This window comes from Sardina pilchardus, chromosome 1, assembly GCF_963854185.1.
Source record: "Sardina pilchardus chromosome 1, fSarPil1.1, whole genome shotgun sequence".
NCBI classification, from domain to species: domain Eukaryota; kingdom Metazoa; phylum Chordata; class Actinopteri; order Clupeiformes; family Clupeidae; genus Sardina; species Sardina pilchardus.
In genome coordinates this window covers 43,579,170-43,601,210 of record NC_084994.1, presented here as the reverse complement: position 1 = coordinate 43,601,210, position 22,041 = coordinate 43,579,170, and the positions used below count along the sequence as shown (strand labels likewise).

Genomic DNA, 22,041 nt, shown 5'->3' with positions numbered 1-22,041 from the left:
GAGCTGCATACATTCAAAGTGTTGGTAAAGTCCCCTCAATCTGCCACACTTGCCAACTGCAGCTTTACAGTTGGAAAATATCAATCTATAGTTTTAGTGCATGCTTGCACAAAAAGTCTTAGATGATCTGTTGAAAAACTTTCACAGTTTCATGTTCTACACTGGATGTGTGTGTGTGTGTGTGTGTGTGTGTGTGTGTGTGTGTGTGTGTGTGTGTGTGTGTGTGTGTGTGTGTGTGTACCCATTTATTGTAAACTTTGGAAGGTATGAAAAAGAAACTAAATCTAACTTGGAACAAACTCTCAGCTGATGGTGTTCATCAGGTGGGGGACAGGGATCTCTTTCACAACACAGAGGAATGTAGTTTGTCATTGATCTCTTTGCGAGATCACTAGACTACAGTAAGTGTCTGAGGAGCTGGCACTGCATGCACCTCCAGTCTAACAAATGTAGGTCACGTGTTAAAGCATGTCAATGTCCACATGGTGTCAGGGTGCACGGGAGGAATGCCTGACTGGACAGTAAAGGCAGAGCTGGTTCATTCAGCTCTTTCAAGTTTACAATGTCTTAAAACAGCTGAGTGAACTGAATGTCTTCTGGTCTAATTGGACCATCAGAGTACTAACATTGGTCATCACCTCTGGCTCATTTGCAGCATTCAGAAACCTGCCTGAAAAGCTAACCTCAAACAACAACTGAATGCTTGATGAGCCCATTTCTGCATTATAGCTGATGTGCGAAAGCTTATTATCCATAATGATTCCCATATTTACATAATTTCATGGGGAAATATGAATATATACTATACAGTACGTCTTCGTTTGGAGAATGTTTGCTTGTGTTGGGCGAGGGGAGAGACGTGCAGGAAGGGGTCGTTGGGGGCTCAATCACCGGGACCTGAGCATGGCTCTGTACATGGCAAAGCCCAGCACCACAAACACTGTGGCTCCAACGCTCGCCTTCAACCAGAAGGTGGAGCTCTTCAGGTTCGCCTGCGTCATGTGCCTGATATGGACGGACAGACAGAGGGGGGTGGGGGTTAAAAAGGAATGTTAAAAGCAGAAAGAAAAGCTCCAAACTGACTGCCCAGTGTAATACTGTATGTTTACGTAACCTGCAAAAGCTTATGTTCATATCTTTATCAAGATAATCAGGGTAGAAATGGCAATTTCAGTCATTTTCAGCCATGAATTGTTGGATTTTTGAGGGTCTCTGAGAGGGGTCCCAGAACTCCATAACAAAAAACAGCTGGAGGGTTTTAATTATATGGCTGTTCATAGTTCCACATACTTATCACATATACAAAGTATGAGCCGATTTGGCCGACCCCCATCTTCCCACCTCTGCCTGGTTTTCTCATGCAATGACTCTTAACATAGTTAACATTTTAACATACCTTTTAGAAATCATTAGTTAAGTTACAACTGGAATGTTTAAGCTTTAAACTGTCTACCTTCACACATCAACTTTCTTTAAACTATGCAACCACCATGTTGACCCTAGCTACACCTTAGTAACCATATCTACATTATCTATCTATATATTTTTGCATTTTCATGCACTGATAATTCCTTGGAATTGCATTTCTAGTTTTTCTTTTTACTGTTATGTCATGTGTATGTGAGATTCCAGTGACAGTTATTTGAGTGTTGGGTAAAATAAATGTCATCATTGGCATTTAATATAACCTCTGTCGTTGGGTGTTCTCTTGACTGCTCATTTGGCTTTTGGGGCCGTATGCTAACATTTACAGGTAAAACATTAACGGGGTGTTTTTGAGTGATGTATGGTGTCATCTACCATTCAGTTAATAAGCTAATGATTATTTAATGTCTGACCTTCAGTATCCAGAGATAAATTCTTTGAGGTTAACTCAAAGTGTTGGCTCACACTGTTTTTAAATATTCAAGGGAGGTGTAATAATACAGCATTTTATAATAGCCATTTCCATAGGCTATCCCAGGCCTTTTAGACACCCTAGGTGAGAAAACCCTTAGACATATCCTGCCTGGTGCATCCCATGTAAGTGCCTCCCCGTGTGTGTGTATTGCTTAGGCCTGTCAGTAGGTTGCCATACATTTGACTTAAATAGTCTGCTTAGTGGGAGTGTTACATATATATAGCCTATATATATATATATATATATATATATATATATATATATATATATATATATATATAACACTATATATACATATATATATATATATATATATATATATATATATATATATGCACAATACAATATAGGCCTACACATATACAATATATACAATATACAATACACACATACAACATCATGCATTAATACCTGCATTGATTTGATTTAAAAATTCAAAAAGCATGCTATACAAATTCTTACATTTTGATGTGTATCTCACCACAGCAAGCTGGCAGCTTGACATGGCTTTCATGTTTGTGTAGGCATGACTGCCCTGGAAATGGCAATGGTGGAGGGATACCTTGGGGCTAAGCAATTGACAGAAATATGTGGTGTGTGCCTTTAATGGCAATTTTTATTTAGCCATGAAAAATGACTTTTTACACTTTTAGCGCTCCATATTTGTAGCTGATCTGACCTGACTTGTTTGCGTGGTAGCACACATGATGTGCACAGATGATGATTCTCTATAATATTTTTACTGCATTGCAATGAAGAAAGTAAAGGCAAAAAAGTTTTTATTTGTCAAATAAATTTGGATGCAATACGAGTCTTGAATTGGATACCAAACAGGAGTTTGCTAGGATCTCAAAACCGTATTATGAACGTGACTTGCCATAGAGAAACACATGATAACGTTGGATTATGAACATAGGCTATGCCACACAAAAACATGGGGTAAGTGGAACTAAATGAACTTATTATTTTGCTGTCACTTCGTCTGTTTTATGGCCTAGAATGTTGTATTTGGTATCTGTGGATAGCTCTAGCTCTCCTCTTTCATCTGATATGCGTGCCAAATCTTTCTGATGGCGGTTTCACGAGTAGCCTAAATCAAACGAGAGTAATGGTAGCCGAAGCTATATGACATTGTTATTTGTTTATCACTTCGTCTGTTTTTATAATAGGCTACAAAAGGATCGATTTATTTGGTATCAATGGAAAGCTCTGTTTCTCCTCTTTCATTTGATATGCGTGTCATGACTGTGCGATGCCGGGTTCGCGTGTAATTTCCAGCGAGAGTTCTGGAAGCGCGGGTGAATGCAGAGCAATATAGACTGTAAATATGATATACTTTGATTTGACTTCAGGGTTTTATTTTATTTTCATACTTGATCGTACAGACAAGTGTTTAGTCTCGTTGGAAAGCCCCGGTTCAGCTCTTTCGTGCAATATATCGTCTCATCTCGCTGTGACTAATAATCGCGGAGCAATGTAACAAAGAAGAATGGGTGTGTTTTTTGACGCACTTTGCGTCCGTCGGGCTCATAGGGTTAATTTCATGATTTTATTTAAACGGTCTTACTTGATCGTACAGACAAGTGTCTAGTATCATTGGAAAGCCCAACTTCTGCTCTTTTGTGCAATAAAGGTCTCATCTCGCTGTAACCAATACTCAAATTTTCAATTTTTTTTGCCCTGCAAGTGGGGGGGACAGATCGAGGTCAATCAGAATCTGAGGGGGACACATCCCCCCGTCCCCGTCCCCATCTGCGCCCCTGCAAGGCCATTCCCATATGTTTAGAAGGTGGATTTGTACAAAGCCCACAGGGTCTGTACTCCGATCATTTCCACTCAGAGACACCTGTTTCTCCATAGGCTTCCATTGATCTATCGGCCGATATTGCCCCAAGCAATATGGCGGCGCTCTTAGAGTCCAATGCGGTGTTTATGAACATACACATATGAGCAAACAACGCAATGTGAGCAGTTTGATAGTGTGTGTGAGAGAATATCTGATATTTATGGCCTCTCATAACGCAACAGCCTTGTTTTGAAGAATTATTGCATCATCAGTTTCAGAATGCCAGCTTAAGGTGAACATTCTACTGGTTTTGGTCTACTTCCGCCTAGTTACAGTAACCATGCAGACACATTCTATGATGTAATAAAGGAAACTCAATGACATCATAATATGAAATGTAGGGATTCACTCCAAGGTTGTAGTTTGTGCTCAGTTTCTTCTAACAATGTGAGGGAAATGTCACATTTAAAGAGGGCTCTTTGTTTCTTCTGCTGCCTTAGGGCAGAGACAGAGACTGAGGAAGAGGACCATGAATATACAGACCTGCTAAAGAGAGCGAGGTTACGACGGGAGACATGGCGCCGGGATGAACTGGCCCGACTCAAAATTGAGTTGGAGAGCCAAAGCAGGGTCAAGCAACCTGTCCAGGAAACCCAGAACCCTGCTAGTGACAAGTCATCTAGAGGGGACAGTGTGGAGATAGATGTGGAGAAGGAGAGAGCACTGGAACAGGAGAGAAAGCAGGAGGAGAGAGTGACCCGTCTGATGGAGATCAGTCGGCAAAATCTGCAGTGGAGATTTCAGGCAGAGAAGGTTAGACAGGCAGAACTAAACAGAAACACCATTGAGTGTGTGTAGGCCTAGTCTAAAGGCCTGTTCAGTTGTTAACATGTGTTCTGTTGATCTTTACAGCTCCGTAAGGAACTGGCTGCTATTACGGTCCTTGAAATCAGGACGGGCATAGTCTGTAAGTGTGAACAAATGGCACACTAATGAAAGCTATTTCTTATCATGGATTTAACATTGCTATGCCACTGTACCATTGCTATGCCACAAAGCTGGAGAGATATGTTGGATGTAGACACAAGAAAACAAGAGTATGACCTATGCTTTCATTGTGTTTTAGTGATCAGTCAGGGTGTCAATGGGACCTCCAATTATGTCATCTGGAAGGGCCTTCGTAATATCATCTCCAACCGCAAGGTAGGCCTAAATCCACTACCCACCAACAGAGGGGTCCACTGGTTGTTGGCATAGCGGAAAAAGATGAAAATGTTTGTTGGAGACTAAAACAACAAAGTGTGAGAGACTTGAAGTAAGGGGTGCATCATGAGCATGTTTTTCCTCCGTAGGGTGTGATGACTACCCTGCATGAGGGACAGGACCTGCTGGTCCCTTTCAGGCCTCAAGTGATCAGGCAAGAGCGCGTCCGCAATTTCCTCCGAGTAGGAAATAGGGATTTTATGAGTATCCTCAAGGTAAGAGTCCTAAAGGGAATGGCCCTGCATGACTACATGCTTGAATTACAGTGCATGTGTGTGTTTGTTCATGTACATTTGTTTTGGTTGAGTTGTGAATGTACCTTATGTGCATGTATTGAAGGATGTGAATGCAAACATGGTGCACGTTGAGGAGAAGGGTGTGCCAGCACTCATCCTAAAGAGGAGCTCCGACCTGATGTTTGCTCCAGGTGCACCAGAACCTGCATCCTGCAGCAATAATAAGTGAGTACTCTGACTGGGCTATAACCTAGCTATGACGAATCACTGTACAAACAATGGAAATCAAACAAAAGCTCTGGTGTGAGGGAAATAACTACTGATCTGATGAATTGCTCAATTCACTGACCAAAAATAGCCTCATCACTTTAATCCAAGCCACGTGTTCTATGGCCCCATCTCTGTCTGTGCCTTGCATGAAACCTGTTGTCTTTATCAGGTTCTTGGTAAAGTCGGGAACACCTGAGAAAATTCTCCAGTTCCTGCTCTTCTCAATGACCCTGGACACTCCAGATGACCAGATGGGTAAGTCACTTCCTGTGTGAAGGCAGCTGGTGTGAAACCCCATACCAGTTACATAGATGTCTGAAACTTCTCTGATTTTTTATGTGCTAAAACATTTAGTTCGTAGAGTGTTTATAGAGTGATTATGATCATTGTTTTGCTGTATTGTTCTGCAGATCCATTTGTGTGCAGTTTCCTGCTCACATATCATGTATTCATGACATCTGAAGAGTTGTGCTCCGCCCTGCTGAACTGATATCCTTCCAAAACAAACAACTGCCACTGACGATTGTTTTTAGTAACAGAAATAGTTTAGACAGAAACTGCTATACTATAAAAATGTCCCTATAGGTTTAGGTTTTCTTTGTTTCTGAGAGGAAAGCAAGGGCAGTGTTGGTTAAGTCAGAGGTCACACTTCCTTAACGATCATTTCACTATCAATTCTGAGCAATCAGTGGACACTGGGCTGGTGCAAGTCAAAGAGAGAGTAGTGACGCTGGTCGTCCAGTGGGTGACACTGTATGGCCTTCTCCTGCTGGATATCCCTGCAGTGGTTCTCTTCTTCGAGGTAATGATGTTTGTTTGACCCAGTGGGTCTGTGTGGTGAGGGCTGAGTAGGTGTGTCGTGTGAGAAAAGTTTTTTTTCTTTCTCCTCAATGATCATTAACAATTTGCCCAAAAGTGCAGGTTATTAAGCTAAATTTCATTAAATCACTTCTGAACATGTATGCCTTTATTTGCTATTTGCAACATTTGCTTTTGCGCTCTCTTAAAACAGAAGCTGTCAAGACAGGTGAAGGGCTATGCACATCTCCGCATGCTGAGAGATTACATCAGGGCAAGAAGACCCATTTTGTGAGTAATACACACACAGACACACACACACACACACACACACACACACACACACACAGTTGGAAACCTTAAGGAAGTTGTTGGCTCCTCTGTCTGTGTCCCATGCATATGGCGCATGACAATAACTGCAATATCAGCGTGCCATGCAGGGATGTCATGTACCTCGACAATCAACGATACACATCCTCGATGTGCATATCACTTCCTTTAGCCCCTGAAAGATGTGCAATAGTGATAATATAGATATAATCATATCTTCAATGCTTTTTCCAGGATGAACAATGGACAATGGATGAAGAATCAGCCCTCAAATAGGGTAAGTGAAAAACTCACAATATTCTAAAATGTATTAAACTACCTTTTAGTCTTCTTACATAAAGTACATTTCACTTCATTTCACTCTATGGTGAAGTAGATCATTAATGACATCTGCCCTATAACGATCATTGATTCATGATATCTCTCAGAGACGTGTGTTTAATCGGCCTCTGGTTTGGAACATAAACCAAACAACCCAGCCAATCAGGATAAAGGACAAAGGTGTGTTGCGTTTTTTTTTATTCCTGACCACTGAACCTACTGATTGCAGTTCCTCTGTGTATAAAGTTATGTTGCTCCCATTACATGATTAAAAAGTAAATAAATTAAACGGATCAGACCATCACCTTAGAGACTCTTCTTTGCAGTGCTGGTGAATGTCTACAGTCAGGACCACAGCTTTGTGTCTGTGACGATGCCCCTCCACGCCTCTGTCGAGGACGTCATGGCAGCCGTGAAAGCCCCAGCAGGAGACAGCTTGCTAGTGAGGGTGCAGTCCACTGGAGGTGAGACCAACACTCAAACACTTTGTTGAAGAGGAGTTGTGTTGTTTCTATTCCACCTGATCTGGAGCTAGGAACAAATAACCAAACAGTTTATTGAAGAGGTTTGTTAGTTTGTTCGTTTTGAAATGCCTGTATTGTAACCCACTCCAGTGAGGGAGCTGCTCAAGATGGATGCCAGGGCCGTCTCCTTTCTGAGCATCAATGAGAGGCTGTTCCTCTGCTCTGCCAGCCAGGCTGCTGAGCTGGTGAGTGCCCTCTGAATCTACACTCATTTATACAGACACACTGTTGGAATCTATGGACCATAGAAATCAGTGAGGTCTGAAATCTGAGTTTGAGGGAGCCCTGGCAATGTTGAGATTTATACAAAAGAAAATAACAGTAATGGTGCTAGTCCTGCAAGTGTATTGTATTCAGAGAGCTAAAGTGTGTGTGTGATCTTCACAGACGCCCCTGCAGGTACAGCTCGGCCCAAAGGCAAACACAAACGCAGTGGAGAACATGAGCGCCAAGGCCTTGGCAGTCCAGCTCACCAGCTATGACTGGGAGCTCTTTAATGCCATGCATGAGGTGAGAACCTTAGGGGAACTATAGGGAGGGGAGAACCATAGGGGATCTCGAGGGGAGAACCATAGGGGAACTAGAGGGGAGAACCATAGGGGAACTGGAGAGGGGAGGGGAGGGAGGGCAAGAGCTCTGTCTGTGAACTATACGAGGTTGACTTTGTTTTTCATGTCACCATCTATACTTTACTTATCCCTTGGTAACCCAAAGAGCACATCATATAGTCACTAAACTGTTTAGCAACCATTACGTATTTAGAATGTCGACTCTTTTATTGGTCCGTTTACACTATCTACCAACTCCATTCTCTTGTCCTTCCCTTTCTACCACGTCCATCCAACTAGACGGAGCTACTCTATTACGTGTTGGGGTCAAAACTATTCCCCAACAGTCCAACAGCTAACTTGGAGCGCTTCATACGCCGCTTCAATGTGGTGGTGTACTGGGTGGCCACAGAACTCTGTCTGTGTGCAGAGCTCTCCAAGCGAGCTCAGCTGATGAGGAAGTTCATCCATATGGCCTCCATGTGAGTTTGACCGTGCAGACACTATTATGGAGAAGGAACCGTTTCCTTCGATCACAGTTTATTTTAGAGATCCATAATGAAAATTCTAACATGGGCACTTGTCATTCACAGCTTGCTTTGTGAGATGGTTCCACATGTGTGTTTAGCTTACGTGGTAGTAGATGCATGATCCTTGTTTTCTCCTCTTTTCAGCCTATATCATGAAAAAAATATGAACTCATTCATGGCTGTAATGTATGGCCTGACAAACAGTGCAGTGTCCAGACTGCACAACACCTGGAAGGTATGGTTTAAGTTGAATTCTCTCTGATCTATAGATTTATTAAATGACTCGCACAAAATAGGTTTCAGTTATGAACACATCTTGAGAATTTTCTCTCAAATGCCTCACAGAAAGTGCCAAAACTACAGCTGAAGCAGTTCAGGAAATATGAGCTCATACTGGTGAGTTCAGTCAAATATCTTTACAAGTATATTATACTGAGGGATTGTTTAGCGATCAGGTGCTATATACTTGACTAGATTTTTTATTCTGAACTAATATGTCAATTCTACTGTGTATTGAGCAAAAGATTTAGATGAAGTTTGTTTCTGATTTTGCCTACAAGTATAAATGCAACATAGCCTACTACATTTTGTACTTGAACGCAGGATCCATTCAGAAACCATGACGCATTGAGGAAAGTGGTGGCTAAACTGGACCCGCCATATATCCCGTACCTGCCCCTCATTTTAAAAGGTAATATTGACACAGCTTAACTATATTGCACTCTATTACATACAGCCACTTTCTGTTTGTCATATTGACTATAGGTCTGAATCTTTCATACCTTCTTATCTTCTGTTAATAACAGACCTAACATTCATAAATGAAGGGAACAAAACAAGACAAGACAATCTTGTCAACTTTGAGAAAATGGTGAGTTCTTTTTTTTTTTTTTTTTTTTTAAACCTGTGTTTTTGTAAAGGCACCCTTAAGAAGATTTGCCCTCGGGGTCCCCCTTTGGTTTGAGAAGCACAAAAATAAACAAACTTGAGATGCATTTTTTGCAATCAAGTATGAACAAATCTCTGATATAATATTGAGGGAATGCAATATTACCCATAATCACCCAAAACTAAAAAGTTAGGAGGTTGGTAATCTACAGAAGACCGCTCAGACAATGGCAGAAGTGCCGTTTGTCATGTTATGAGTTTATATGCCATCAAAATGATTCTGGAAATGTTATGTTAAGGTTAAACTTATGGGTGCCTTTGAATAGAATAAAAGTAAAATAAAAATGTAAAATTGTTTTCCATCATTCTTTCTACTGTTTGATTATTCTTTTTTTGTAATATTACAGAAATTATTTGCCAAAACCTTAAAGGTTGTGAAAGACTGCCGGAATCAGCCCTACTGTAAGCATAACCATATCTTTCCTATTATCAATGATTTGTGAGGCAAACACTCTTCAGGGGTTTATGATGAAAACATGCAAACAAACAAATATGTTGCCACCCTTCCCTTTACAGTACCCATTTCACCAGAAACTGGCCGTTCAAAGAAAGGCACTGGCCTTCTCAATATACAGAAGCCCTCATGTAAGTACACATGTACTGTTGACTTGCAGGACATCTGATATTTACTTGCTGGACACTTTACAATCATCACATCTTCACCATCTACAAGGTAACCACATTCTCACCCATTTCCTTCTTTAACCCGAAATCTTACTGTCTTCCATCCAGGTCCTGAGCAGTTCAACAGCAGAAAACTGCACGTAATCAGTGACCAGCGGAAGCTGACCCAGCTCTCCAGGGCCATTGAGCCGTGAGGGCTATTATAAAGATAAAGTTTAATACATCAAAATAAAAATGTATTGATCAACAGAAAAAGTCAGACTGGACTCAGTGTGGTCAGTGTCTTGGCTTTACGTATCACAAAGGCCAAGTCAGGTGACTAGGTCAAACCATGTGTAATTACTCTAACTCTGATAGATACGCATCATGGCTTTCCTGCAAAGACCTCATGATTGACATGGTAAAAAAAACACATCATCTATATAAATGCAAGAAACATCTGTCTGTGTCATCCTGATGTCCTAGAAGGAGTTTCTGGGAGTGATAATATAGCTGAGCTGTGGAAGAAACACTACTCTGCCTTATTCAACTGTGTTAAGAGTGATCCATATGAAGTGAGCAATATTACCAATAAGGATACGCTAATTACTTTCAGTGAAGTACATCATGCAATAAAACAGCTAGCTGACAATAAAGCGAGTGGCTCTGATCACATCACAGCAGAACACGTCAAGTTTGCCACCCCTAAGGCTGCAGCGCTGCTTGCCATATGTTTTACTGGCCTTATGGCACATGGACTGCTGCCTAGTTCTATGTTGGCTGTCACTTTAGTGCCAGTCATCAAAGACAAGGCAGGTAAGATTGGTAGTGTGGATAACTATAGGCCAATAGCCTTAGCCAGTGTAGTGTCAAAAATCCTGGAGAAGATTTTACTTGATTGCCTTAATCAATATCTGACCACCAGCCAAAATTAGTTTGGTTTCAAAGCAAAGCTTGGTACAGAGTTGTGTATTTATGCTGTGAAGGAGGCAACACATACATATATGAGGCAGAATTCCTCTGTTCTAATTGGTTTTATTGATGCCTCTAAAGCATTTGATAGAGTTAATAATTTTAAGCTTTTAAAAAAATGAAGCAAAGGGGTGCACCTGAAAGTATTATAAGAATCCTGACCTATTGGTACTCTAAACAGAGAATGTGTGTTAAGTGGGGTAACAGTGACTCTACTCCCTTTGGTGTAAGTAATGGAGTGCGTCAGGGGGGCTACTCTCACCTGCTCTTTTTAACTTGTACATGGATGAACTATCTCAGCAACTAAATGAATGCCAAACTGGTTGTCTGATTGGGAACACTCTTGTAAATCATCTCATGTATGCTGATGACTTGGCCATTCTCTCTCCCAGCAGTGCTGGTTTTCAGCAATTACTGAACATTTGTTCTGACTATGGGATGAAATATGATACAATGCAAAAAAAGTGATGTTGTGTTATGTAGAACTAAAGGGGACAAAGAGCTGTGTTTTCCAGATTTCTATCTGTCAGGACAAGTGTTGGGAGTCTGTAAGAAAACAAAATACCTGGGTCACTACATCACAGATCAGATGTCTGATGATGATGACATATATAGACAGTGTCGCATGCTTTATGCCCAAGCTAATATTTTGAAAAGGAAATTCCAAATGTGCTCTGACAAAGTAAAAATTCAGCTTTTTAAAGCATACTGTACTCCACTATACACTGCAGCCCTATGGGCAAAGTTTAAAAAGGCCAGTCTACAGAGGCTACAGGTTGCTTATAATGACTGCCTTAGGATATTACTGAAGAAGCCTAGGAGCTGTAGTGCTAGTGGCCTGTTTTGTAATGCAGGTGTCAGAACCTTCAGAGCATTGTTGAGGAACCTAATGTATACATTTATCTGTCGCCTAAATATGTCACAGAATTACATTGCTATATTGCTGACCAATCCCAGATATAGCACAATTCGTTACCAGTCACCAATGTGGAGGTACTGGTATGAATGTCTTTTATGAAAATGTGTGGGGGAAGTTGTTGGGTTTTTTTTTATTTTTTTTATGTACTGTAGGGCTGTTTGTGTGTTCTTCTATGGACCTTGAGTCTGACAAATAAAAATGATGATGATGATGATGATGATGTGTGTCACTCTGTCTGTCTGTTCCACGCATAACTCTCGAACCACTCATCCGACTGCGCTCAAATTTGGTGGGTGTCATCCTAATGGCACGAGTGTGTGCAGTGCAGTTATACGAACAAAAAATGCCTCATCTACGGGCTCTGCACTAGTATCATATAGGAAAACATGTTTGATATGGTACAAATCCACAGCAAATTATCATTTATGAAGAGGAAAACATGTTTGATCAAGTAAAGATCCACCCCTATCATATTTGTGAAGAGGAATTACATGTTTGATATGGATGTTTTGCTTTTATTGTTCAAAGTCTTACAACTTTATATTCTTTCCAACTGCTTTCAAACTGGCTCAGGTAACTGGACAGTTTCTGGCAGATGTTTAGCAGGTCTTGTGTGATATGGCCATGTGTAAGAGGTCTTACATAGACCTCTGGTCAAAACACTGTAGCCTATAATTAAACACTCTCTGGGAGTTTATAAAACTGTGTGCTGTTATATCTTATTTGTAGATGTGCATGCACTCTAATTCAATGACCTCAAAACAAGACAAACATGAAATCAAATAAACGCAACAGTTTAAGTAGTAGGGGCTGTGGGGCCTGTTTATATGATTGTTCAGAAAATCATTCTCTTGTGTGATTAAAAAAATACCATTTAATTATATGGTTAATATAATAATTTCCATTCCTCCTGAATAAGTGCACTAGCCTGGCTATCACCAGACTAAGCTCAATCTTTCAAAATCGAACATTAGCTTGGGGAGTCTGCGCTGTATTTCTACTGCACAAGAGGCATGATCAACGGGCATTGTACAAATGACTTTGTACACATTTGGATAGTCCTTCAACCAATCAGACCAAAGATCTGATTGGTTGAAGCCCGTTTGTGATTGGTTCCAGTTAATTGCTGCAATTGATTGTTAATAGGCCTAACTTTTATTCAAGTCATATTTCTGGGACTTTCTGGGATATTTTTTTCTATTTTTCACTCGTTCAATGTTCATACGAAGAGGCTTCACACAGTTCTCACCATGTGAGTGAAAATTATAATGACTTCAATTTAAACCACTCACAAAAAGTAAGGAAACTTGACTTTGGCCCATTATATCTCCCCTTTAGTAATACCAACCAGTAAAGTGTTTCATATAATTTTTATCGTTGATTTGTCACCCTTACTGTACAATGAGGTATAGCTTGTAAGCATAGGGCAATCATGGAATGAGCAACACAAGCAAACGTGTAAGTAGTGCCAACGAAAAATGTGCCAAAATGGCCTGTTATGCTGTTGGACTTCACCTTTGTTACTTCAAGCATTGACAATTGCACTCTCCCACAGAAATGAGGAAAACAAAACATGTTAGGCATACATTTGTTCATTTTATACTCAGTGTCAGGGTCCTCAGTAGCGTGTAGAGGATCCATATGCAGCCACAACAGCTTGGCACCTTCTTCTCATGCAGGTCACAAACCTGGCTACATTCTGCTGTGGTGTGACATCTCCCTAACTGGAAAGACAGACCTTGTTATCATTGAAGGCAATCATCATGCAGTTAGATACCGGGATGAGATTCTGGAGCCAGTGGCAATTCCATATCTCCAGAATATGGGACCAATTGCCATCCTCCAGGATAACAACACTCACCCCCATAGAGCTGGGATCATCAGAGAGTACCTCCAGAATTTGGGAGTGGAAAGGATCGAATGGCCTGCCGTGAACACTTGTGGGATCAGCTTGGGCGTGCTGTACGTGCCAGAGTCACCAACAAAACCAGGTTGGCTGACTTACAACAGATCCTTATCGAGGAATGGAATGCCATCCCACAGCAGAATGTAGCCAGGTTGGGACCTTCATGAGAAGAAGGTGCCAAGCTGTTGTGGCTGCATATGGATCCTCTACACGCTACTGAGGACCCTGACACTGAGTATAAAATGAACAAATGTATGCCTAACATGTTTTGTTTTCCTCATTTCTGTGGGAGAGTGCAATCGTCAATGCTTGAAGTAACAAAGGTGAATTCCAACAGCATAACAGGCCATTTTGGCACATTTTTCGTTGGCACTACTTACACGCTTGCTTGTGTTGCTCATTCCATGATTGCCCTATGCTTACAAGCTATACCTCATTGTAAAGGTGACAAATCAGCGTTAAAAATGATATGAAACACTTAACTGGTTGGTATTACTAAAGGGGAGATATAATGGGCCAAAGTCAAGTTTCCTTTCTTTTTGTGAGCAGTTTATTTGTAGGATATTGCTTGTTAACAACTTGAGCTGTGTATGCAAAGACACAGAGTTCAGAGGTCGCACAGTTTGAATAAAATATACCATTGTTTTTATGTTTTTAATGTTTTTATTAGTATTATTTCATTAAAGCTATTTCCATGTTGAACTACATTTTATATTGATATGGCATGATGCCAATATAAACACAGTTAACGATGGTCTTAGATTGCAACAGCATATGATTAAATGTAATGATTAATATTCAGCTAAAGCCTACCTTACACTGACAGACTTTGACAAGATTTGGGAAAGATTCTTGACGGATTGTAGTCTTTTGAGTAAAGCTTGAATGAGGGGCATTAGTTACCATTAGTTCTCAAATGAGACGTGGTCTGGCAAAAAAATGCCCAGATCCGTTCATTGGGCGCCACGGATGTCTATCAAATGCGCATAGCTCACCCAACTCGTCAAACGAGGACGCATGAGGTGCCCCCGCGCTTTCATATGCAACGCTAAGGGCTGCCATTGACATCAGTGTAAATCCTTTGGCGTCAAATGTAGACGCAAGAAGGCAACGGAAACTTCTTGGATGTTCTGAGATTGGTTACCAACATCAGGCGATGTTGGTAAGGTAGGCTTTTGGTAAACTTTCAAGAATCTTGTTAAAGTCTGTCAGTGTAAGGTAGGCTTTAGGTAAACTGCAGCTGCTGTATTTATGGTTACTGACATACTCCGAGTCTCTGGCTCTCTCTTAGAGCCAGGTATAGTGAGCTGGCCCTACTAGGGACCACTGGCTTAGCTGGTCATTTTCCACGCTGAGATGGAGTATTAGCTGGCCGAGAATATCCAGAGGGTGTGGTAGGCGGCTGTTTGGGTGCCGCCTCTCCATGATCTAGGGGCAGTAACAGGAAAGACATATCAGACATATCAGCATCATGGGTCAGCCTGAGCCACAAAGCTATCTTATCATGCCCTGCTGTGGTTACAAAATGCCACCTGGAAGACAAATAGTTGGAGTCTTGATTATGTGTGATTAGGCCAGGCAAACCAATTGACCCTTCCAGAAGTCCCGCCCTCCATAGTTACTGTTGCTACGCCTGTCAAACTTTCGCACCTTGCCTGTCTATTACAATGGAGGAGACACGGGATTTTTTAAACAAATGTAATTTACAAAGACATCGCACCACACTGAAAGCTCATATTTGGTCACTAGCGAGCTACATCTGTCCTCTGTCAACTACAGTTGCATTTTCAGCTCTGAACAAAACCGTTCATGAGTTATTTAAGCAAAAGTCGAAGGTACGCGTTGTTTTCGATGGTTCCTCCAGGCTAGTACAAATGAAACGGGCGGGGGACAAAACTAGCATAACGTTTTAAGCTATACTTCCATAACGTCAATATTTGACAACATAACATGATTGGTACTTCAACTAGGTATTATTTTAGACAGAATTGCTGACGGGTTATACATACGTCTCGTTGAATGTCTGTTAAGAACTTTTTGCCGCCATCGTGAAACGTATCTCGCGGTTATGGAAATATCACGCAATATGCAAAATTTAAAGTTAGAAAAATACGTATTTCAAACTATATCATGTCTTTATAGTTCAACATGTTATTTCACCGTGATTTCACGTGTTTGGGGGCACCACACATCCAAATAAATGCCCTTAATGGCCCACAGGCTATGCAGTCTCCATAGGTTAACATGGCAAAAACTCGAAAGCTTGCCAGGCCTTGCTTGCCTAGTTACGGGTTGCTAAGCCACGATTGGCCTGTGGCGGTTTTAGGGCGTGGCTCTGGAAGGGTCAATTAGGCTGCTAATGGAAATCACTTTCGGTGTGTCCAGCCTGCTTTCAATGCTGCTGACTGGTGGATGACTGGTATGGCCGACATGTCCATTCAGGCTTGGGATAAAAGCCTTTCGCAAAAAGACTAAATGTGATCTAATGTAAATGCTATTTTGTTACCAAACACCTCAGGGAAAAGATTTCCAGACCTACTGTACCTCTGTCACGATGGTGGTGCTCTGATTCTGCAGAAATATAAGCCATTTAAGAAGGATGCATTTAAGAAATGAGTTAGAGGCATACAATGCGAAACAATTAATAATCAAAACATGCAAGATGACGAGGTCTTACTTTCTGCCTTCTTTTGCCATTTGTTTGGATCTGGCTTCTTGTCTGAAGTAGTAAAAAAGGAATATTCAGACTTTGGATATTGTAATAAAACCTACTGTATTAGCGAGAAGACAGAAACTTCATAATCTCCAACATAACATTCCACATTTTTCTTTTTGACTTACTGTTGACTTCTTCATTGACGATGAATGATTGGACTCATATGGTAAGGTCACACTAGGTTTAGTCTTATCATGATGAGGGCTAGAGATCATGGCTGCTAAAGCATATGAATGTCCTCCACCCGAAAGGCAAATAAACACAGCCTCGAGTATGTTTGACTATACACAGAGGCCACAGAGCAAACTAATTTCATTATGTTACAGGTGAGAATGACATTTTGTGCTTCCAGAAAACATGTTGTTTCAACTGTTTCAATTCTGTTTATTGTCATTTCATTGCCAAATTGTAATTTCATAGCCAAATCCAACAGCTCACAACACACATTTCCAGACATACAGTACCTTTATCATGTTGCCAGTTTGATTCTGAAATGTCCAAATAGAAAGCCATTTAAAAATGCTGCAAGGTAGCATAATTATGCAAAGCAGACAAGGAGACATAGAATGGAAACCATTTTTGTGTTGGTTTTGATGAATTAGGAGAGGTTGTGCATAACCAAAGAGCTATCAGCATGAGGCATGGCTGTGCCCTCCTTCGTATGAAAAACTTGAACTTAGTAAAAGCCACTAAAAAAATGGGCGAATTAGAACAAAGCCTAGGCTACTTGTGATGTCAAATATCGCAAAGCCATTGGAGTTCAATTGGGGTTGCCAAAGAGGGCCCCATTTAGTCAAAAGGACCATTTCAATACCCAGTCTAACTATAAGGTTTTAATTGGGCTTGTTAATTGTAATTGAGCTTCTTTTTATAAATCAAAGTTGAATATATACTATTCTAACATCAGAGAACACAGTACAGTACTCAGTTCATCCATTCTATGTCCTCTTTAAGTAGGCTACGGAATAAGACAGAATGGTGTAAAAGATGCCGAGGTCTTACTTTCTCCCCTTTGGTCATTTTGCCCCCTCATGTGGTCTGGCTTCTTGTCTGAAACAGTCAGAAACAGACAGTAAGAGTCAGACAGTGATTAACGTGAAGACAAACCTGGCAATGTGATGCCAAAATATATCATTATTATCTTTGCCAATATAAGGACATCCTGGTGCTTGAAGCTAACTATGGCAAGTTGCATTGCATTGCTTATTCTACATGCTTTGTTTTCCTGTTTATTGCTTCTTGTCTTTTTGCTTCATGTGATGATGGTGCACCAGGTTTACAATACTTCATACAAATCCATATTCTTAGGCCCCATGCATTGTGTATGAATTTGTAGGCTACGGTGACTCTCTGTTCTGTTGACGTACTTGGATGTGTCGGATTCATCCTCTGTCCACCTGGTCTAAAGGGAGCACCTGGGTTGCCATGCACCGCCTGAGAAGAACCCGAGGAGGTTCCTGAGGAGAAGAACAAGTAGCCAATTAAGACAAATGTAGGCCCATAAGTACATTTGTCAATAACTTGCAGATTCAAATATGCCAATGTAAATGTTATGCTGCAATGCTTAAAGGTGACATAGATAAATATAAATATTTTTTTCTTGATTTTCATGAATTATAAGAGGTTGTGCATAAACAAAGAGCTATGATGAACATGAGTCATAGTTGTGCCCTCCTTCATATGAAAATCTTGAACTTAGAAATAGACACAAAAAAAATGGGCAAATTAGAAAAGAGCCTGCTTGTGATGTCAGACATCGCAAAGCCATTGAAGTTCAATTGGGGCTGCCAAAGAGGGCGCCATTTAGTCAAACAGACCATTTCAATACCTAGCCTATATGGTTTTAATTAATTAATTAGTTTAATTGCAATTGAGTTTATTTTATTTTTTTAAATCAAAGTTGAATATACTATTTTAACATCACAGAACACAGTGCAATATACAATTCATCCATTCTATGTGCTCTTTAAGCCTACTGATTTAATCCACTGGGTGATTTGATGAGTCCAGCACTGTAAAATGTCTGGTTGTTTTGCTAATCAAAAACAACAAGTGAAGTATGAGGGAATATCACCTTTGACAAGAACCATCTCAAAATCTGCAAAATTGAACATTAGAATTATTTGAAAGGCATGGCAAATACATTACATACATTACATACTGCTGTAATCAACCTTTACTGAAAAAGAGAAACCTGCAGCTGTTCTTGAAAAGGTCGTTTTTAAACCTAACTACACTAACTACACAAATACTGTTTTAACTACACAAATATGAATTCACTATTCGTGAACCATCAGTCAGGTTTTCGTCAACATCACAGTACTGAAACTGCGCTGGTCAAGGTTTTAAATGACATCCGATTAAATACTAGTTATAATATTTTAAAACACTTTGAATGACCATTGTGTATAATAGGCTACTGTGCTATACAAATAAAGTTGACTTTGAATTTGACCTTGTCAATTGACATCAATTGTATGCTCAAACACATATGTATTTGTTGTGGGAGGAAGTTACATTACACCTATCTTCTGTCTGATATTAGTTTCATAGAGAAAAGAATGGCGCTGTCATGTGCAAACATATTTTGAAAGATGGCTGCGGACATATACAGAAACACATACCTGCAAGAAGTGAGATGCGGTTTTCTGCTGGTACACTCAGAATTTTGTCCAGTAGCTGCTTCACAGCAACAGCAGAGGATTGATAGGCTGTCACAGCTTCAGAGTCTGTGTTCATACGGGGGCAGTAAGGGTCAAATTTGGTGTTGAAGGGAAGTTGGACTGAAGCCTGAAACAAAGATGAGATGCCGTGAAAGAGCATTTCTAGAACTTTACATATCAGTCCTTCAGTATGTACACAATGCACATTTTCATGATTATATTCTAGTGTTTCCTGATCAATAATGTGTATCATTTCTCCCCTTCTGATTTGATACCACACCGTATACCTGCAGGAAGGACAACGAATCCGCTCTTGACAGAAGGTCGTTGAGCTTCACTTTGGTTTGGCTCATCCTCTCCACATTCTGACCAAATGTCTTCCTTAGAGACTGGAGCTTGGTCTGACCACTCTCCAATTCCTTATCCACAGCTTTCAAAGCATCTTGCTCATCCCTGTCGATCAGATCCCTTATGAGCTGATATTTTGTGCTCACCATCTTCTTACGAGAAACCGCATCATCCTACAAAACAATTTCACAATTTTCTGGCAGGTAGATGCTTTTCTTATACCTTTGAACACATACAATGTGATCAGCGCACACTTACCTGTAGTTCCAACTCCTGCTGCCCCATTTGGGCGATAACAATGTTGTTCTTGTTGATCTTCCTCTCAAGCAAACTCAACATACCACTTATCTCAGACTAATGAACAGAGAAACACAACCTTCACATTGGTATTCCTTACATAATATTCAATGTATTATTCATTGTGTAACCCACAAGCTTTGCAATATGTGAACATGTTACTAATTTGCTTTAAGTGCACAGTTACCAATTTGCTTGTTACTCATTTTTCTGGTAGGCTACTGTGTAGGGCTATAGCCTTTATTTGCCTATATTTGATTATATTTATTTGCCTATAGGCTATAGCCTATATTTGAATGTCTAACCTAAATTTAATGTAGCCTAATATGTAACATTGTTTGTATGGCAGCCACGTGAAAATCCAAGGTCTTTAGAGTTAAGAGCTGATGTAGCCTATTGACTTTGCGTTTACTGTCTCCTAAACATTAATAATTGACAGACCTCTTTCTGTTCTCGTCTTTCCTGTGGGGTGGTGTAGTCGCAACCTCGATGCGCCTGCAGACAGGTGCTGCAGATACTGCACTCATGTTGCTTGCAGAAGAACTCTTTGATCTTGTGATGGTCCTGGCAAATGCGCTCCTGCAGGTCTCCTGAAGGGTCGGTCAGTTGGTGCGCGCGGAAAACAGGATTTTCCTCGTGCGGCTTCAGATGTTCCTCACAGAACGAGGCCATGCATGTAAGGCAGGTTTTAAATGCTTTTACCTCCCTGCAGGTATCACATTGGATAACATCTGGTTCCTGCTTGACTGGTACATCTTTGCAATGGTCTGACTCCGATGAAGATGACTTCATTGTAATGGCCGCAACAATAGCGCTTAGGACAGTGTTTTTCTTCAGCTCGGGTTTGCTAGAGTAATTGTGCCTGCACTGAGGACATGCCAGGGGGGCATTTTCTTTCCATGCCACATCCAAACAGCCTTGACAGAAGTTATGACCACAAGGGAGAGAAACTGGGTTTTCAAACGTAGTCATGCAGATACTGCAAGTGAGTTCTTCCTCTAGGCCGGCCAGTGATGCAGTATCCGTCGCCATTTCTGCGCACTGTTTTGAAGGCTGAGGTGAGAAACCGAAACTGATGTAGAGATAAAAAAAAAAATAATAATAATAATAAAAAAGCCTAATCCCGTCAAAACAATTAGGCTACAGCATAACAACTTTAATATAGGCTAGGCCCCTAATGCCTATAATTCCAACATTTGAACATTTGTCAGTTTAAGTTTCGAGAACTCAAAGTAGCATATTGTGTATCAACAACACATAACTTAAATACAGACACTGGGGTGTGAAATCATCAATCGCTATCGCTATATTTAGCCAACCATCAGAACATTCGATGTTTGCGAGAGCTGCGCAGTAAAGTGCGCGTGACCTAGGCTACTGCCTCAGATTCTAGGCGTTACCAGAGTTTATGCCAAATGGGAAAACATTTTATAATAAGACGAGACGAATTAAGTTGGACGGTCGTGCAATTTACTGCAATTTTCCGGGAGAAATATATATATATATATATATATATATATATATATATATATATATATATATATAGGCATATATTCTTTTAAATAGCCTACATTTATATATTTCCGTGTAGGCCTATTCTGTGATGAAACATGTTACAATGAATAAATAAAATATTTCGTTATGCTACACTTACCTAGTCAAGACGACTGGCTTAACAGGTTTAAGTTGGCTGGCATCAGGTGGTGAACCCTCCTGGAGTCATTTGAACACAGCTAGCTCGTCGGTTTCTAGTTCCTTATGCCAGTCAGTTGAATGTGTAGAATCATAAAATCATTCTGAGCCTAACTGTAACTCCACCCACTGCATATAAAAAGTGTGGACAAGGTCCCAGGGACGTAACTGAACGAGCAGTCATCATTATATATGTCATTATATGTCATATAATATGACATATAATATGATATTATATATAATAATATGTCATTAACAACAATATCTAATCACAACATTATAATTTAGTTTAGTCCATGTGAGGTGCAGTATAGGCTACCTCTTATCTCTGGTTGCTGTAGATTCGGATACAGAAATGGTGTGTTGAGAGTGCTGGGAGTTGAGCATGTAAAAACAGAAATTCGCACTGATGTGTGAAGCCTTCTTAGATGTCCTCATCTCTTCCACCTGATTATGAGACCTCCACCTGCC

General features: G+C 40.5%; 2 protein-coding genes across 4 annotated transcripts; one reads left to right on the top strand and one right to left on the bottom strand.

Moving 5' to 3' along the window:
• Window positions 1-8,668: 8,668 nt before the first annotated feature.
• Window positions 8,669-10,307, top strand: LOC134075910 (rap guanine nucleotide exchange factor 4-like). Its single transcript, XM_062530941.1, has 7 exons — window positions 8,669-8,741; window positions 8,852-8,902; window positions 9,110-9,197; window positions 9,313-9,377; window positions 9,802-9,856; window positions 9,971-10,039; window positions 10,187-10,307. The coding sequence occupies exons 1-7, from the start codon at window positions 8,670-8,672 to the stop codon at window positions 10,270-10,272; spliced, it is 486 nt and encodes a 161-aa protein (XP_062386925.1). The 5' UTR covers window position 8,669; the 3' UTR covers window positions 10,273-10,307.
• Window positions 10,308-14,494: 4,187 nt separating this feature from the next.
• Window positions 14,495-21,635, bottom strand: LOC134092414 (E3 ubiquitin/ISG15 ligase TRIM25-like). 3 transcript variants are annotated; one of them, XM_062545271.1, is made up of 11 exons: window positions 21,533-21,635; window positions 20,320-20,950; window positions 19,840-19,935; window positions 19,521-19,754; window positions 19,195-19,360; window positions 18,645-18,668; window positions 17,938-18,027; window positions 17,573-17,620; window positions 16,532-17,058; window positions 16,399-16,425; window positions 14,495-15,282 (listed from the first exon to the last, which is right to left on the bottom strand). In XM_062545271.1, the coding sequence occupies exons 2-9, from the start codon at window positions 20,908-20,910 to the stop codon at window positions 16,985-16,987; spliced, it is 1,323 nt and encodes a 440-aa protein (XP_062401255.1). In that variant the 5' UTR covers window positions 20,911-20,950; window positions 21,533-21,635; the 3' UTR covers window positions 14,495-15,282; window positions 16,399-16,425; window positions 16,532-16,984. The 3 variants fall into 3 exon arrangements, with proteins under 3 accessions (XP_062401255.1, XP_062401247.1, XP_062401260.1); XM_062545263.1 differs by having other exon boundaries at window positions 20,320-20,931; XM_062545276.1 differs by lacking the exon at window positions 18,645-18,668 and having other exon boundaries at window positions 20,320-20,931.
• Between the last annotated feature and the right edge of the window lie 406 nt (window positions 21,636-22,041).